Source organism: Pinus tabuliformis, chromosome 6 (assembly GCF_031772625.1).
Source record: "Pinus tabuliformis cultivar Carrire ecotype Pingquan chromosome 6, CPIR1, whole genome shotgun sequence".
Taxonomy (NCBI): Eukaryota; Viridiplantae; Streptophyta; class Pinopsida; order Pinales; family Pinaceae; genus Pinus; species Pinus tabuliformis.
In genome coordinates this window covers 64927038-64946422 of record NC_142292.1, presented here as the reverse complement: position 1 = coordinate 64946422, position 19385 = coordinate 64927038, and the positions used below count along the sequence as shown (strand labels likewise).

The window sequence follows — 19385 nt, the reverse complement described above, 5'->3', positions numbered from 1 at the left end:
TCAAATATATAGAATGGTCATGGTCGGTACCATCATAGATGAAGGGGCTTCTATGAGTATCCTTTCCTCAACTTCTTGGAAAGCGCTTGGCTCGCCATCACTTTTGCCTGAGATGAGAAATCTAACAGGCTTTGACAAAGGAACCAGTCGACCATTAGGGATCCTTCCCGATGTGCCGATAACATTGAGAAGGAAAACCGTTCACATGAACGTAATGGTAGTCCAAGGAGCCCTGGATTATAATCTACTCCTTGGACGAGACTATATTTATTGCATGGGAGTCGTCGTCTCCTCACTCTTTAGAGTAATGTGTTTTCCGCACGAAGGAAGAGTGGTCAAGCTCGTAGACCAGCTTTCATTCCCTGGTTCACACATAGCAAATAGTCATATACCAACCCTGAATGGTCTTTTCACGTAAGGAATGTCTCATCAATCCCCAGTCCATCCTCCTGATGAGCACGAGTGATTCGGAGGATATGACTGAAACCCAGGGGGCATGCACCCTGGCCTGCTTCGGCAGGAAAACCTTGGGTATAGTGTAGGTTTCCGCGGAGGATATATGACTAGTCTGACACACCCATCCATTTAGGAAAATGGGATTAGGCTGGAATAAGATTCCCTCGTCAAAGTTATGTGAGTGGAGGCGTTTGCGCCACTCACCTTTGTCTATTTCGATAGACATTGCCGAGGAAGTTTTTTGTCTGTGACACAGATGGAACAATCTTTGGTAACCTGGAAATTTTTCGCTATACTTGGGGGCATGAAAACCTTTTGGCATGCAAGCGAAGAGCGACCATTTATTTTTTAAATTTGTAGGTCCTCTAACCCTTTAAACTCGTAGGATTGGTCGTGTTATCACTCAGGTTGTCCCTGAAGGTTAAGAAAGGGATACGGCCGAGGTAACCACAAACCAACTTTGGACTGCAGGTTCTAGCCAACCTGCAATCAGAGAGGGCTCTCTCTTTTAGATTTAACTTTGTTTGAAAGGATTTCAGGCTAGGTCTTGGGCTCAGGGGGTTCTTTGTTTTGTTTTGGTGGGAAAATTGATTCTTCAGGTGGAGAGGCAGTGTATACTCTAAGTTTCTCGAACCATTGGGCGTGGAGTCAAGGATGAGAAAAGCTGTTATATTTCTTTAAACACAGTGAGGGAAGATGGAGCAGGATAGCTGAGGTCGAAGCAACTTTCAGGTTTTATGGATGGAAGAGATGCCAAGCAATGAGAGGCAGTTAAGAATCTCTCAATTGGCTTAACAGAGGAGATGACAGAGCGCTACCCAGGGGCAGTTAAGAATCCCTAGATAATTGGCAAACACAGGTAAATTGGGGTAAATATGAGCCGGGAGGAATTCATATTCATAACCAATTCATTGAGACGAAAACACAGAGAAATAGCAGAAATTGAGCATAGAGAGTGTTTAAACTTATTCTAGGCTATTCTTTCTTCCTGCTATTTAGATAATGGTAAACACATAAACAGAGATAAGAGGCACTTATTGCTTCAGGCCGCAGCGCAGGAATTCCATCTTCAACTCTTCAAAAAATTCATCAACAACAGACAGTTCGTTCTCCGAGCTTTCAACAATCTTTGATTATGGAAGAACTCAGGTGTACAATGCGAGTCTCTCATGAAATTCTCAATTGACCAACCCTTAAAACTATACAGAGGGTGGTATATATAGGGCAAAACTTTCTATCTACTGCTTTTATTACAACTTGACCTAATCAGGTCATAAAACATCATTTATTGACCTAACTCTATCTGGAATTAAATGCAAAAAATCTCTTGAGCGGCGCTGAGGGTCGCCGTATCAGAATTGAGTGAATGATGTGGTCCTTGGTGGCTTGGTGTAGTGTCTTCTGAAATAAATATGCATGGGTTCCTGTTCCTCGAAGCCTACCTGCATTTAAGTTTAAGCTGTGATTTGAGTGCAGGAATGGGCTTTAGCTGCCTGATTTGACTTCCTGATGGGCTCATTAATTCTTAGCTGCTTCGAGCCACTAAAATATCTTCGGCTGATACTCTTTGGCGTCTTCTCCTTCTTTGATACTCTTTGACAAAATCTGGGCTGCTGATCTGATGTACTGCGTGTCTAATCACCAGTAAATGGCCGCTGTTCGGCCTCTGTATCATCTGGAATTGTCTTCTGATCATTTTGGTATGCTTTGTGAAGAAAACTGATCATTTCTGCGCCTTTTCGGGCTTCCTGGGGCTGCATGGAGCGAAGATTCCTTAAAGATTCCCTGAAGATTCTCCATTTTGGCCCAAAAAATCCTGCGATGAGGCGCAAATCGCTCATCAAAAACTGCCTCAGAATTCGATTCTGGGGCTCCGAAGTGCGATTTTCGCGCCTCTGCGTCCAAAAAGGGCTGATGATGTCAGCATGACGTCAACATTGTACGGCGGGTGACGTCAGCATGGCGACGTGGCGGGATGACGTCAGCATGATGTCATCATGTACGGACAATGACGTGGCAAGTACGGTGGCGGGACACATGGCAGTGACGTGGCAGGAGGCCACGCAGGCAGGTGACTCATCGGGTGACTGTACAAGGGGGGTGACGTGGGCTGTTGACGTCACCAGGCGGTAAGCGGTATGTGGCGCACCGCTTATGGGGGATGGCGGTTTCGGAGGGAGGGGCTCCGCCACAGCCCGGCGCCTGACGCATGGCGGGAGTACGGCGGCGAAACCGCCGAACTCCCGGACGTTAAAGGCCGGGCGCATCGGGGATAAGGATGCCCGCCAGCCGTAGATCTGCGGGGCTGTGGATCGGACGGCTGGCGGCGGACGCGACGGGATATGGGGTTAACGGGCGGGAATATTCACAGGAATATTCCGAATTTAATATGCGCGGCGGATGGGTTATAAGCTTAGGAAAACGGGTTTACGGGGTTAAATAAAGGCGCGGGTTAATAATTATGCACAGGAACTTTGGGTTAGGGGCGGAATGTGGGTTTTTACAGCGGTGGGGTGAAATTTTACAAGAGGAAGGTGAAAACATGGGTTTTTTTGGGGGTTTTTAGGGTTAAGGGAGAGGTTGCTAGCTGACCAGGTGTCAAACTAGTTCCTCAATGACACGGATGGGCTAAAAACAGTCCCAGATGGACTGTGATTTCCCTGACTTAGTATAATTATGGCTATAATGCCAGGGATGGGATATTTACATAGGGGAGTGTTATATACATGATTTTTAGTAGGGGAAAGGAAAAATTGTTAGGGAGCTAGATAATAACGTTAAAAGTTAATATGGAGATGAAGAGAGGGCACTAAGGTGTGAGACCTTATGCCATTTGGGGAAAAGAAGACTCACAGATGATGAGTGAGCAGTCCTTGAGTGAAGGAGATCCTCACCAAGGCACATGTCATGGAAACGATGTGACTGAGAGGCTCAAGCAGATCTTGACCTCTTGGGGGATGTTAGTAAGTGACTTGGGGGGGGGGGGGAATGAGAAGAGGGGGATGTTAATGAATCTTCAGCCTGAGTACCTTCATGAAACTGCAAAACTGCCTGATAACTGTGATCTGGAAGAATAAGACATTGTGAGGTACTAAATTGATCACTGTTCATCACTCTGCCATCGAACGGCTACCTACCCAGCCTACTGTCCTAACATTTTTTCTTCTTTTTATTTTGGGTGCACTTGGACTTGCAGACCCAGATTCACAATTTTTTCTTTTGAATTTTCCTATCTAGATCTGCACTTATTTCTGCCAGGGCCCAGATTAAACAGTTGGGTCCCTTTGATTCTCTACCTATCTACAAATCTGCCAAGATTAAACTGTTTGGACAGATGTCATTCTCTATATTCTAAAACAGGAAATTGAAACCTAGGGAAGCCAGGATTAGACGGTCTGGACCTCCCTTTAAGAACTTCTTCAAAACTGGAACAACTCATCAAAATTGGAAACAGCAGTAACATTTGAATTGGCATACTCTATTGCTTCTTCTCTGGTTTTTCTTCTATGGAAATATGGAACCTTGCTGCAAGAAAGATGACATATTTGGCATGTAAAAATGTCAATCATGAAATATGAAACCTATTGCAACAGGAGGCTAACAGGTCGTTTCCTAACTTGCATAAAGAAAGGATGCAGAGCAAAGCTTTGTAAGGTGCAAGCTTCTTAAAAATGGCATCTTAGATGAGACATCCTTATTATACAACTGGATCGAGCAGTTTTAACGCGGAATTCAAGCTCGTTAAAAAATAAACATAAGCAATGAGCAAGTGTTTCCCCCAATGTTTAAGCTCATTAAAAAGTGAACCAATTTCCGGTAAATAACCATCATGAATGTATTACTTTAGCCTTTGAAGCCTTGGTCGTGTTCTCATCATCACCTCCACTCTGTATTGGCCGATCATTCACCTCCACTTGATTGTTTACCCTTTTGAGGAACAGATGTGAAGAGTGATCCTATTAGCCATCCTTGTGACACTGTCGTGATTAGAAAATTTCAAACCTTACTTGGAATTAGTTGCTACCCGAATCTATCACTCGTTCCTCAAAAAACGAGTCTCCTTTAAGCTCTTTTCAACTGACTCGTAAAATATGGAAAGATTTCCGAGCCATTGGCCTCTCCAGCTCTTTAAAGGGACCGGAAGTGCTATCCCTCCTTTATATTTTAATCTTTTTGGACCTGAGGGATTATTACACAAAAAGATCGAGCACTTGTTTTGTTCGGCTCATTAAAATTACCGAAAATTCATCCCTTTTGTATTATTTTATACTTTTTTGGACTTAAGGGATTAGATGACGAAAAAGGATTTTTGGAGTTTCCTTTACGTCTCTTTTCAGACTCTCTAAAATTGAAAAGCACTGAGTTATATTTGTCGTTAAACTCGTTAAAACCGAATAGCGACAAACTTGTCCATAACAGACAAGAACGAGTTTCACTATCGCTAGGCTCGTTAAAACATAGCGATGGGTTTGCCGGAAGGGAAAATTATAGAACAAGCATATGTTATCCTCCTCAAGCTTGACAAAAATAAAGAGGTACTGGTCAACAATGACTGGGGAAAAATTGGGAAGAAAACTTGAAGAAACTTTGTTGGTAGCAAGTCGCTCTTGAACATGACACTTTCACTCCGCATCCGAGTCGGGTTGGGTTGTTCCATTCACTGGTCACATCACCATGGTTCCATCACACCATCCAAATTTGGGGTTAATGCTACCAATCCATCATGTCAGTGTCACTGGTATGTTCAAGAGAAGTCGCTCAGAGAATTCACCTGTGTCTCACCCACTGCAATACATTTACGCTCCATTATTTCATGACCGCCACCCTGAACCGTATATCATCAGATCGTTTTCACCTCCATTAAAATCATTTACTCTGTTCCGTGTCATTGATGTGGGATTCAATAAGGCCCTCCTATGATGGATCGCTTCTTGTCGACATCAGCTCATTATCCAAGAAGTTGGTCTAGGAACAACCCTTTCAGTACTTTGAAGCTTGCTTGCCTCAATGGCAAGTTTCTCACTTCCGGCGATAGGTTTACATCAATGGCCTTCGACCGAAAGATTTTGCATGGTGTTCAATGCCAAGTCCCTTATTCACACCACGTGAATTGTACTATAGTACCTTGAGGGTCATCATCATTATCGATGATTCCTCTCATGCCTGTTAACGGCTTACATCATTGGCTGGTAATCAGGCGATGTCTTTCCATGTTCGACTCCAGAACATCTCTCACATGGGTCGACTTGTACTTTGAGTGAAGATCGAACGAGATTGAAGACCCGAGATCTAGTTTCATCCATTCGGGTTACGATATATATTCAGGAAAATAAAGACATCAAGTGTACATCATTGCTGCATAGATAATCATCCAATCTAAGGGATGATGGCTCTACCAGAATCATCAGTCTGCACTCAGACAATTGTCTGTCCTATGTACATGAAAATGAATTTATAAAGCTGAGCATGGGAATGCCTGCCTCAGCTAGATCATGAAAATATTATGAAGATAATGTATTGTGTTGTATCTTATTATAGGTCGCCTTCCAGCTTGAAAAAACTTCGGATCCTCATGATAAAGCATTTCACCCAACATCAAAAGATTAACGACCTCATGCTTTAGGGGGAAATTGTTATAGAAATTTTTGGGCACTGCAACCCCAATCATAAATGTCCATAAACTAAGGGCTCCTAAGTCCCTAAAGGTGTTGTTCCAACCCCTAAAAGAACAAGGTCAACTGATTACAGCATCTCCCAGAAGTTCTCCATGAAAAACTACTCAGAACGAGTCAAAACTGGACCATTTCACCTGCCCCATGGTCAAAGTGCATTGCATCCCACCTGAATACACACAGTAGGTGTGATGCATGTTGAAAAACCCTTCTATGGGGTGCGATGGGTGAGAGTGGACAAATGGCAGGGTCAATCCGCAAGGTGGAGAAGCATGAAATCTTCTAGAAACTTCTCCTGTGACACTTGCCTCTCTGCATTTGACCAGGGATGAGTAAGAGATCATCAATCTCCAAGTGGAATCAAGAACTATCAGAGAGAGGACACTAATCAAATCTCGAAAGCTGACTCATTCCCCTTGCAAACATCTATATATGGATCCCTCATCCTAGAGATCCAGAGGCTAGAATTTTGTATCTTATAAGGAAGTGTTGTTGGTTTCTTGGTGCAATATCATAGTGTTGGGTGATCTGAGCTTTTCATGAGGTGAAGAAGGGCTTTCTTGCTAAGAGGATGATGCTAGGTCAGAACAATTGGTTGTAATCCTCTTTGCTCTTTCTTGATTATCAATAAAGTTATTCAAGTTTTCCTCCACATTCTTGTATGATTGATGATTTATGCATTTGTGTGGTCAATATACATATGGTCCTATATTGTTTATGATAAGAGATCTATGTTCTTGGATAGTGTTATGCTGCTTTGATTCTACAGGTACTCTTTGAAGCTGGGTAAACAAGGAAGCGAGTGGCAAAGACCTACCAAAAGAGAGAGGAATCGAGCAAGGAACCAAGCGCAAGACAGAGGTTGGTCTCCTTATTCTTCTCTTATCTATTTCTCATAAAGGAAAACGAAAGTAGTTTTTAGTTTGTTTGTTTCTAAGGTAGCTACCAGCCTTAGTGGGACTAGCAGCTCTGAATAGACACTAGTTTTCCCAATAACACTAAGCCTTCTTATTTATACAAATTGAGGACCCCAAAAGTCCTCCTAAACTTTAGGAAATAGGCTGCCAAAACTTGCAATTAACAGCAACTTTCCTGGCCCTGCTCGGTTGCCCTTGTGATCATCGATGTGGTGGCCCTTGAACTCCGAGCTGGTGGTGGAGAATTCAAGGTAAGGGCTCATAAATGAAGGGGGCACCTTCCTACAAATCCTATCCCTTGTTCTTCCACGAATTTGGCTGCCAAGTGCCCATTAAAACCTTTGATTTTGTCTCAAAATTGACCAAAAATATGCATAAAGCACACATTAGACTTTTTGGCATAATGACTAACACAATTCACTCTATTAGCATAAGTATAATAAAAAACATGCAATAAACTAATGAGAATGGTGGATTAAGTCGAATTAGGAGGCTAAATGAGCCCATATAATTACCCATTTTTGGGGCTCATCATCACCCCCTACTAAAAGTGTTGCTCACCCTCTGAGCAACTAATATATCTCTTCATTATTGCTGGCTTTGGTGGCCTCCTTATCATCCCAAGCTTCTGATATGGTCTACTCATGTGTGCCATAAAATTCTTCTTTCTTGTCCATGTCCTTCCACTGCTCCCCCTATTCTGCTTGTTTGAATTCTTGTGCTTTTCCTGGCCTTAAAATACATGGAGGTTTTCCTTTTTCCATTTTCTTTTTGTTTTGTAGGTGTGCATAATGTAGCAAGCACAGCTACTACTTCCCTTGCCAACATTTCAGGGGATTCCTCTTTCTGCTGTTCTTTTTCTTCACTTCCTGTAGAAATCTCTATGCCCACTGTTTCTGCTTGTGTCATTGATATCTCAGGGTGTGTCTCTTCTTCCTTTTTTCTCTTCTTTTGTCTTCTCTGCCTCTCTTAGCTTTGCTTCCTCAAGCACTATTTTGGTTTTCTTCTCATCTTTTTTAGTTTCTGCCTTCTCTTCTTTAGTCTTTCTCTTTTCTATTCTGGGTCTTCCTTCTCATCTTCTATTTTGATTTCCTCCTCTGTTTCAAGTTCTTCTTTCTCCATTTTGGTCTTTTCCTCTTTTCCTATTTCCTCCTCATCTTCCCCTGCCAAAAAATCTCCCTATCATGATGTGTAGTGACTGCTGGAAATGTTCAGGTGAGGAGGGAGGAAACAAACTTTCAAAACCAGAAATAGAGAAATGGCTGAGGTTTGTCTATCTGGAATCAGGAATTTCTCATGTTCTTCTTTTTCACAACATCAATTTGCAATTTTTTCCTCCAACTGTTTCCAACTTGAATTTGCTTCTCGGTTTTTGAGAAAAATCAATACTTTTGACAGAATAGAGAATATTTATAACACAGTGTTTTTTCTTCAGAGAGTGGACAGTATTGCAAATTTGGTTTTTCATAGGTTGGCTTCTATGGTTGCATCCCTTTTTTCAGAAGAATGTGAGAAAGAAAAAGGCAGATTTTGGATGCAGAGTAGAAAAACGGGGAGACTGTGTAGAACTCAAAGAAGGAAAAAAACACAGGCAGACTTTTAAGCTTCACTTTCCTTTCTTTCAACCCAATATTGTGTTTTTAATCCTCCACCTTATATAAATATATCCTATGCAGAGTAGTTTCTCGAGCCTACCTCTTTTCAAGCTCTAACTTTGACAAAAATCTCAAGTTTTCTGGCTACAGAATTGCTCTTTGCCCTTCCTGTAGAAATCTTCCTGTAGACAGTGTTCCTGTAGAATGAAACTGTGCTTCCTGTAGAGCCCGATAGGCAGGAGATTTTAAAAAAATAGGCAGAAATCTGGTGGAGGACGACTGGTTAGCTGCTCTAGAAGTGGTAGATGCGTACTCCAGTCGAGAACGTCGTGAAGGCACAGTGAACAAAGAGTGGTGAATGCGTTAACTGAGCTGTCTTTTAACTACTGGCGTGATTCGTGGTGAGGAGCTGAGGTGGCCGAATGTACATTGGCCCCATGCAAACTGCAGTGCTGTTATGAAACTGTATGCTGCTTGCCCGTAATCACTTCGATCAATTACGTTGGAGTTTAAACAGCCACCACTACTTGTTTTTAGTTTTCTTCCTGAGATGGCTGAGCACATGTGTCAATTGCACCCACCGAGTGTTGTTTGAACTGGATGAGGGTGGCTAGTTAGCTAGCCACCGATCTTGTTTAATCACAATCATCTCATTGTTCACGCAGTTCTTAAATTACATTCATGCAATAGAGGAATGGGTTTAGTCATGTCCGTGGAAGTCGAATGCATTTGCTGTGAGGTGCTATGGCCTTCCTCTTATGAATTCATTTGTTTTTGTGGATGCATGCTGGTTTGGTTGCTAATACGTGGCTATTTTCTTGTGCAGGTATCCTCTGGCTAGATCTATGCTGCAGGAGTTTGCTTCCACCTTCAGATTTGCACCCTCATGCTACTGATGCTAGATTTTTGCAGGACAACAACTTTTTTTGCCCATAGCTCCCAAACTATAGACCGGATTGACCTAAAACATTCTGAGTAGGTTTCTATCATCATTATGCACCTCCCATAGCAAAATTGTGATCAATGGATGCATAGATTTCGAGAAAAACTGAAAATGGCTAAAGGTGACAGAGGTCAATTTCTCGAAAACTGTGCACTGGAATTGGCTGAAACTACTTGGGAAGTTACTATCACCTATATGCATCTCCCCATGAAACATGTTTTGAAATGGATGCATGGATATGGAGAAAATGCAAAAATGGTTGAAGGTGATGGAGGCTGATTTCTTGGAAACCATGCACTGGAATTGGCTGAAATTGCTTGGGCATGTTGCCATGATCCCTATACAACTCCCCATAAAATAGTTTTTTAAATGGATTCACAATTTTCAAGTTAGGGAAAAAACAAATTTCTGCTCTATGTATTTTTGTATCAGAGCATTCTGCAGTTTTTGCACAGTAAGGAAAAAATGAGCTTGGGTTGTAATGCAGACTTGGGTCTCAGCTGAGGAGGAATCTAGATGGAGGGTAATAGGTATGGTGAGTGGAAAACTGTTGCTTTATTTTTCACTAAGGAGTTTTTGCTGGCAGTATGAAGAAAACAGGATTTCTGTGCGTGACTGTGCAGGAACATAAAAAAATTGAGTGCAATGGAGGTGTACGGAGATGGAAAAAGGTGGCATATGGCGATGGGTTGAAATAGGGATGTTTACAGGCCTCATGGATAGATTCCCAACCTTCAGGTCCTCTTCAGAGATCAATTTTGGCTTGTTTGCAGGCTCTACAGGATCTTCCTGTAGAAGACACAGAACTTCCTGTAGAAGACACAAAACTTCCTGTAGAAGGTGAAATCTCAGTCCGAATGAGACCAAATCTTGGGAAAGGGTAGTGGTCATGGAGGAATGGATTGTAAGGGATGCTTGCAGCCTGGTGCCGACCTCTGTCTTTGTTTTGTGCGATCCTCCTAACCTACAATGTCCTTCCTGCAACCTGCAATTATTCAACAGAAATTAGGTTTATTTTTCTTTTTCTCTTTTCTTCTTTCTTTTTCTCTTTTTTTTTGAAAACAATTAGGGTGCCTCATGGACGTTTTCACCCTAATTACCTGCCCTGGGTGCCTCCAAGGGAGGTTTTCACCCAGGGATCTTATTCTCTTTTTCTTTTCTCTTCTTTCCAACCCATTAACCGCCTCATGGAGGTTTTCAATCAATGAGCCAATCTGAGGCACCTCCGAGGAGGTTTTCACCTTAGATTTTTATTTTCCTCTTATTTTCATTTTTTTTTTCTCTTACCCTACCCTACTTGAAACACAACATCATTTTCAAGTATAAGAATACTTCCAATGGAGCCATGTGCACATCGAGATTAGAGACAAACTGATGTGGAGGATTGAAATGCATGCTTTGACAAGTATCCAGATTTCAGAGACCAAATGATTTGACTTTGAAGGGGTCAAACGTAACTGAGGAAGAGAGTACTGCTACAAATTAATGACCGTCTAGAACCATATCTCAATATAGCTCTGATATCCTTGGTCCTTTTGCTGATCTGGATCATTCTTTATGTCACCTTCTACCATGACCTTCTCATCTTTCTCTTTTTGTTGATTTTTCTCTTGAATACATGGAGGATTTGATGGTAGCCATGAGGGAGCTCTCTCAATCTCTAATTATGTTGTCTTCTCTTCATCAAGTGTAGCCCATGGTTCTTTGATCTTCTCTTTTGCATCTTCGTCTGCTGGATTAGGTCCTTCAATGATATCAATATAATCTTTGTTTTTCAATACTCTTCCTGATCTATGGTTGATATCATTGAGCTCAAGAGGAGTTGTTTAGACATGTTGTGCCTCAGCATTGTAATTGGGTTGAGATATTCCAATGTGCGGGTTTGGAAATGGTGGTACGGATAGTTGAGTGGGGGTGTATATTTGAGATGGATGTGGATGGGGTTGTGGTTGGGCAGGTGGTTTCCCACTATATACCTGCTGAGCCTGCCTGTTACTTGGGTTCGGGTTCGTTTGAGCAGGAATTTGGGGCTGCCTTGGTGGAGCAGGAGGCAATGGTTGCGGTTGAGCATGTGGTGGAGGCAAAGGAGCGGGAGGAGAGATGTACTGGGCCCTCAACCCCTGATGAGGTGCATTCCATTGAGGCTATGGCTGAGAATAGGGGTGAAATGGATGAGTATCTGGTTGAGCATGATATTGAGATGGATATGACCAAGGAGGGAGTGTCGACTAGGAAGGATGAGCAGGGGGACCCTAAGAAGGCATGAAAGTGGCTTGATAGGGGTTGTAATAAGTCTGGGATGTCCCTTTCATTCCCTGCTGGTAAGGTATGGGTCCATGTGGCCTCCTTTGGTTCATATAATAGAGTGGTTTAGTGGCTCCTTTGGCCCTATGATATGCAGCTTTAATTCTGGGCAAGGAGGGGCACTGATTCGTAGGATGGTATTTTTCACAGACAAAACACACTTCTATAGAGTGCAATGGACATTTGTTCCTAGGATGCTTTCTAGTACACCTAGGAAAAAAGATGGCCAAAGCCCTCTCAGCTTCCTCTTGCTTCCTTTGGATCCACAAGGTATCCATTTGCATGGCAACCATCTGCCTTATCTCACTCTTGCAATCTTCCCACATGTTTCCAATTTCACCTTCAGTGGATGAGTTGGAAGAAAAGGTATTGCTCCCAACATTTTTGTTTTCAGCCATTTGCTCCAAAGGAATGTTTTCTTCTTCTTCTCCCCTAGAGGTTCTTCAAATATGTCTCGCTGTCCACCTAAGGGTTCTTCTTAATCACAACCATCGAAGAAGAGAGAAGCTTGGCTGTGTGAAGCAGTGGGGGTGTTGTGCAAACATTTTTTTGAATTATCTCTACTCCTACAAGGCATGAAAGGAAATCCTTTTGGTTGATTTTTGTTTCTTTTTCTTCTTGTACCTGCAAAAATTGAAATATATTGAACTGCAACTAACTAAAATCTATCTTGCTGAAATGAAAATGCAGAATTGAAATGAAAGTAGGAAATGACTAATCTATGTTGCTGAAATGAAATTACAAAAAATAAATGCTAAGCTACGCTTGCAGAATTGAAATTGTTGAATTGAAATGCTAATCTATGATTTCGGAATTGGAATTACAGAATGGGAATGCTAATTTATGCTTGAAGACTTGAAATGCTAATCTAGGAAAGTAGGAAATGTCTAATTTACTCTTGTAGAATTAAAATTGCAGAATGGAAATGCTAATCTACGCTTGCAGAATTGAAATGCTAGTCTAGGAAAGCAGGAAATGTCTAATTTACTCTTACAGAAATGAAATTGCAAAATTGAAATGAAACAACTACTCTACTCTTGCTGAAATAAACTACTTAGCAGAAGGTTGTAGTAGAAAATAGAAGAAAAGCAGCAATTACAAATACTCTGATGCTTCCCCAGCAACAGCACCAAAAGGATGGTGGGATCTAGTATTATAGTAATGATACTGCAACTTTTGGGACTCCCTTCTTTACTTTTATCAACCCGGTAGTTCGTAACAAACTTGGAAGGGACGGTGCTATATGCACAAGTACTAGCTCTTGCTGCAGGTTGTCACTTGATCAGCTGGCATAAGTCCACTAGGAGCTTAATCCAACTTCTATGAGCTCTTATAAGAAGTTTTTAACTGTGATGGATGAAAGCTAACTCAAAGGAGGGTAGTCTACTTGCAGAAAGAAGATGAAAGCTGAAAAGAAACGCAAACCCTAGCAGACCGTAGTTTTTACCAACTAGCCCTACTGTTGCAAGAAAAGAGATGAAAGCGGTGGAAATGGATGCCATTGAATTTTAGAAAGGTAAAATGCATGTGACTAAGCTACTTCTACAGTAAAATATAGAGAAAACATCTTTTTGCATTTTTGAGTAATTTTGCAGAATTATTATGCATGTGCTTTAACAGTTTTTTATTATGCAGAGGTTGATTGGTGAAAGGAAACGGAGTGGGCACTTGCAGGAGGTTGGGAAGGTGAGAAGAGGGCCTAAGGGGTCCCTAACACCATTCCAGAGAGTTTCACAGTGATCGGATCTCGAAAAACCACACACATGAACTTCTACAGGAAGTTTGTAGGGGTTCTACAGGATGTTTTACAGGAAGATCTGAAAGAGGATTTTGGAGGGTTGATGGTGGAAAAATGGTGGGAAAGTGAAAATGGAGGTTGGATAATGATGTTAAGGGGTCTAGGACCTAGTGAATGAGGTTAAGAAGTGATTAAGGTGATTGGATTTGTTCAAGGATGGAGGGAGCAATGATGCACAAGAATGTAGAATTTAGGGCAAAGTGGGGAAATGTGAAAATGAAGGGGAGGAATCTTGGATTAGGGGTTGGAGTAGGTTGTATGATGGAGGAAGGGTAGGCAGGGAGGTATCACAGGTGTTCTGCACACTATTTTCCAAAACTGATCAACAAAGACTAGGAAAACCAAAGATCTAGCTATTTTGACCTAATTTGACCTAAAAACCATAAACATGATGAACATAAGTTTATTGGCAGAAAATCATGCAAGATAACTATGGAAGCTAAGCAAGAATAGATTCTAAACATGCAAGTACAATTGGTATCAACTTCCCTAACTAAAAATCTAACACTAGCAATTGCATGGAAAGGAAAAAACAATGTTTTTGTGGCAGCAAGTATGCCTTGGTCTCAGCTCATGGTCCCAAGGAGGGAGAGATGAGATCAATGATTGCTTGATGGCCTTTTTGTAGATCTTTTCCTTTACCAAACTTTCAAATCAACCTGAAGCATGAAAAGTTATTTTAATCATGAAAAACAATCTAAGTAGCAAAGCAAGATCTTAACCTAAATAACATAAATTATTCTAAGAATGCAGCAAAAACACATAAAAGTACACAAAGGAGGTACTGGAACTTGGGTTGGGCTCAACCCCAAGAGCTACAGCCTCCTAAGAAATATTAGAGCTGGTGCAAAGCTGGATTCATCTTTATTGATCAAAAAAATAATAGTTACATCCCAAAAATTGTCTACAAGAAAAAGCTCGAAAATGTGCTGCAATGCAGAGCTAACCTACTAACTAAAATCTAACTAACATTTGACCAACTCCTGAATAAAAACTGATTAACTAAGTTGAGGCCCTAAGCCTTCTTATTTATACAAATTGAGGACCCCAACAGTCCTCCTAAACTTTAGGAACTTGGCTGCCAAAACTTGCAGTTAACAACAACTTTACTAGCCCTGCTCGGCTGCCCTTGTGATCATCGATGTGGTGGCCCTTGAACTCCAAGCTGCTGGTGGAGAATTCAAGGTAAGGGCTCATAAATGAAGGGTACACCTTCCTACAAATCCTATCCCTTGTTCTTCCACGAATTTGGCTTCCAAGTGCTCATTAAAACCTTTGATTTTGTCTCAAAATTGACCAAAAATCTGCATAAAGCACACATTAGACTTTTTGGCATAATGACTAACCCAATTCACTCTATTAGCATAAATATAATCAAAAACATGCAATAAACTAATGAGAATGGTGGATTAAGTTGAATTAGGAGGCTAAATGAGCCCATATAATTACCCATTTATGGGGCTCATCAATGCAGGGAAGCAACTCCGACACCGCGGTCTCAGAACAACATGTACAGGAAATTCAGTAGGCAATCGCTCAGTGCACTGCCGACCTTGCAGCTGTTTGAGTAGAGTTGGAGGGTCTCCATGCAAAGATCTATGCACCGATAAAGTGACTTGAGGGCGAGTCACGATTTTTGTGTTGGGGGCCTGTTGGGCGTGGAATCCCCCCAAGGCATGTTTCGGGGCTTAAAGCACAATTTTTTACTAAGTCCAATGTAAAGACTCTGCAATTTGTGGGCGTGGAGCGCGAAGTCATAATAGAGTCACAGGGGTGTCCACCCTAGTTCTTTTAATATAATGCTGGTTTCAAAGATATACCCATTGGATTGTATAAATAGAGTGAGGCTCTAAGTGTAGAAAGAACAATGGAATATAAGAGAGGAAATTGATGAAGCATTGAGTCAAGTGTAAATCGTGTCTTTGGGTCATGGAGTAGGAGAAGGCTCTACAGCTGAGTGCGCAGAGGCCTAGTAGTATGTAACTGAGTGCACAAACCCCTGTAGCTGAGTGCGTAGGGCAGGTCGAGTCTGTAACCATTGGAAGAATTAATAAAGAGAAGTTTTACCATATTTCTATGTATCTTTTCCTGTCTTATGTATTATTGAGTATGAATTGCAAGTTTATTGTTTATTTACTGCGCGAACTCATATGAATGTGCTAAACAAGTAAATATAACATAAGGCATCTGATTGCACGAAGATAACTAACTGGTATAAGAAGATAAGTAATATCTCGGGTGTGATTTAGGGAAATAGCACAGGTCGCTACTCCAGCAGTGCGAAAGTCCCTCAGCCTCAGGTTAGGGCTGCGCGAAGGCAAGTGGACGAAGTAACTTGCACAAAGGGATTCATAGTTGGACCAAACCAAACCCTCAGACATCTCAAGGGTGCGGAAACTTGGTTCCAGCACCCCCCCATACTACCTCGGGTGAGACCTCAGTCCGCGCTCTGCTAACTGTTTCCAAAAGGGCCAGTAGTACAGGGATTTGTTTGGCTAATTAACTCTGAACCTCGGTTAGGCCCCAACAATCCAGCAATCTTTAGGTCCAAGAGACATTAAATAGTAGGACATCCTCTTCTTCCAAAAACCAAAGTTTGTACCATCAAATGAGGGAATCTTTCCTGTCATTTTCTGATTCTTCCCTGTGACTGTGAATCCTTCTTCCAGTTGTTAGAATGATAATGAATAAGATGGCTCTGATACCAATTGTTGGAATATACTGAGAGGGGGGTGAATCAATATTTATTTTCAATTGTTATTTTTACCAGTTAGATTCTTCACGTTTTAATCAATGAAATGTATAATAATGATTTTATTATGTATAAAAAAGATTGAGTACAATAAATGATGATTGTTTGCCAAGAACCAACTTGGACTTTCGTGAGGCTCCAACCTCTAAGGATTTGACCATATTGTAGTGTTGTTTTATCAACCTTAATTGAATCATATTGCAACATTAATTGTCAACCCAGGGTAGGTATTGTTGTTTCAATGGAGTTTGCACTATCTGTGCCAATACACTCTAGCCAAGCATAAGAAAGTGCAGAAAAACTGTAAAAGATGTCGCTGATCTAAATTACTAAATCAATCATGTATGCAGATATAAAAACAATCCACAGAATTAAATCACAACTCATAGGTATTGAAATAAAGGCGTGCCACACCTAGAACTAACATCTATTCCAGCTAGTTACTATTCCTCTGTTGTTTAACTATGTGTAACAACATAAGATAAATAGAAACAATAGCGAATGAAATCCACAATTTGTACAACAACAACGAGAAACTATAAATCAATAAACTAAACTAAAATGTACACTACCTAATCACTGCAATCCCTGCCAAAGAGGAGGGCCCTTCCTCCTCAGTAGGGGGCAGGAAGAACACAAAAGTGATTAACGAATCAATTAATAAGAAATAACAACATCACCGTGCCAATTGATATTAAAATAAGTTCAGGAATTACAGAAATAGAGTAACAATACTCTTCTATATGCTGCCTTTTGATACATAAAAGGCCGAGTCTTTTATAACTATTACATCCAAAAAATTAGAAAACAGATCAGTCATGGGAATCTATGATTCTCATGCTGATCCAAAAATAAAGAAGTTGCAACCTAATACTAAATAAATATACATTAGTTACAACTGCTTGAGTCATTTTTCCTCAAAAATAAACAATCCTACTGTCGATGGCTATAATGTGGAATAGTACCCACATTTCTAGCTTTGGTGCAACAGATGATGCGGCATAATTGATGACAACATTGTTGGTGTAATGATGGATCCATGCGAGGTGTAACAATCCCCGATGTGTAACAACAACCTGTAACAGCACTGATGTGCAGCAACAATCTGTAACAGCAACCACCTGTAACAACAGAGATTTGTAACAACACCTAGTATGTAGCAGTGATATGTAACAGCACTCAGGGTGTAACAACGAACTGTTCTATCCTTTCCTATAGTTAACTCCTACTGCCTGTCTGCTTCCGCAAGCCAACACCTGAAAAAGATAAACTTCCTGACATGCTCCTTCAATGCTCGTCCAATTAACCACAAAAAAGAAATAAAGCCTTGTATTTATTTGGTAAAATACAACAAAGTAACATGACAGTAAAATGGATTAAAAAGGTAAGAAAATAGGGAGTTTGGTCATATAAGGGCATAGGTCTGAAGGACAGAAAGGTCAAAACAAGGGAAAGAAGGTGCGGAAAATGGGTGAAAAACCACACCCAACATCTCCCCCCGACTGAAGCCACTGCATGTCCCCATGCAGAATCTCAGACCCTTCTATTGTGCCCCCAATGGAAATCTGTAAAGTTGTATGTAGCAGCAATATCATCGCTTGGAGCTCTAAATCCTTGATTGGCCATTAACTCACATGGCCAAGATTCCTCTTCGTAATCACATAACTGATAATCTTGTTGATACTCTGCCAATGGAAACCAGATAAGGGGGAATATGAACCTAAGGCCAATCTAAAACGCCCCCAGTGTCAGCAAAATCTGGGCATATTCCAGCACCCGTGAAATAGCAGCCACAATTTTCTTATACTCAAATGGGTCCCCTTTCTGCAATTCTGCACTACAAGCCTCAGTGCGCTTGAGACATTCGACCAATTCTTGGCTCCTCATTGTTGCAAGTAAGTTGAGGCAGATCCTCACGATCTTTCTTCTGTATATGACTGACTGATCTCTCCTTTTGGAGTGCTCAGGAACTAACTAAAATCTTGTCGGAGTTCATAGGCCATTCCCAGTTCATCCAGACCCATAGTGATGTCCTTTCCTCGTTGGTCTCTATTGTCTTCTTAGCCAATTTCCACTCAATCTGGTTCCTCATAAATGAGAGGAATTCTAGCAACAAAAAATCTCCCATGAAAGAGAGGATAGTCACCACCATCTTTGTGCTCACGTATTCACACATCATGTTGTGCAAGAACAACTCGCATAACAAATTCTGCTCATCAAATTCACAGGATTGAAAAATTTCCAAAAAGGTGCAAGTAAAAGAACCCAAATAGGACCTTTTCTCATAAACTTCCCTCAACTGAAATAAATAGTAACGTTCCCATAGGAACACAGTGTATGACGGGGATGGTTGCCTGCATGCTAATAGGTTTAAAGTGAGGTCGCAGAGTTTGGTCTTATCAAACATTAGGTCAGAGACCTCCCGATGCAACTGATACAACTGTTCATCCTTTTTCTTCATCATTTCTTTATGCCTCCGTGCCTCCTCTTTTCTTTCCCATTCTTCCTTCAACCATTTCTCTTGCAAGGAATCCATCATATTTGTATGCACATTGAGTGGAATCACTCCCTCCTGTAGAGAGAGTGCTAGATGCTTCCACTTTTGCAGCTCTGCCAATAACAACAATTTCTCAGAATGCCATCCTTCAACAGGACCCGGCGTTCTTCCACATGCATCATCAACTAAGGGTGTAGCATCCTCCTGAGGGAAAAGCTATCCCACCTCAACTATTGGTTCTTGTGTAACAACAGCTTCCTCAGTGGGTTTGACCACAGTTTCCTTATTTTCCTGGTCATCTTGCATTCTTACTGCTAGTTCTTGTGTGGCAGTAGTAATGTCCACAAGTTTTTGCTCATCATTTACCTTCGGACCAGCTTCAGTCTCTGCTGTTGGTTCTTGTGTAATAACAACAGTGACCATTGGCTCATGGATATTATCTTTCTCTTCC

The 19385-nt window shown here is 41.3% G+C and overlaps 1 protein-coding gene across 1 annotated transcript in view; it reads right to left on the bottom strand.

Annotated features, from left to right (window-relative positions):
* The window catches only part of LOC149257248 (uncharacterized), a 35407-nt gene extending 16431 nt beyond the window's left edge, over positions 1–18976 (bottom strand). The window contains exon 1 of the mRNA XM_089366760.1: positions 18703–18976. Within this exon, the coding sequence (XP_089222886.1) occupies positions 18703–18976 (274 nt within the window). The remainder of the gene's footprint in view (positions 1–18702) is intronic.
* Positions 18977–19385: the final 409 nt, after the last annotated feature.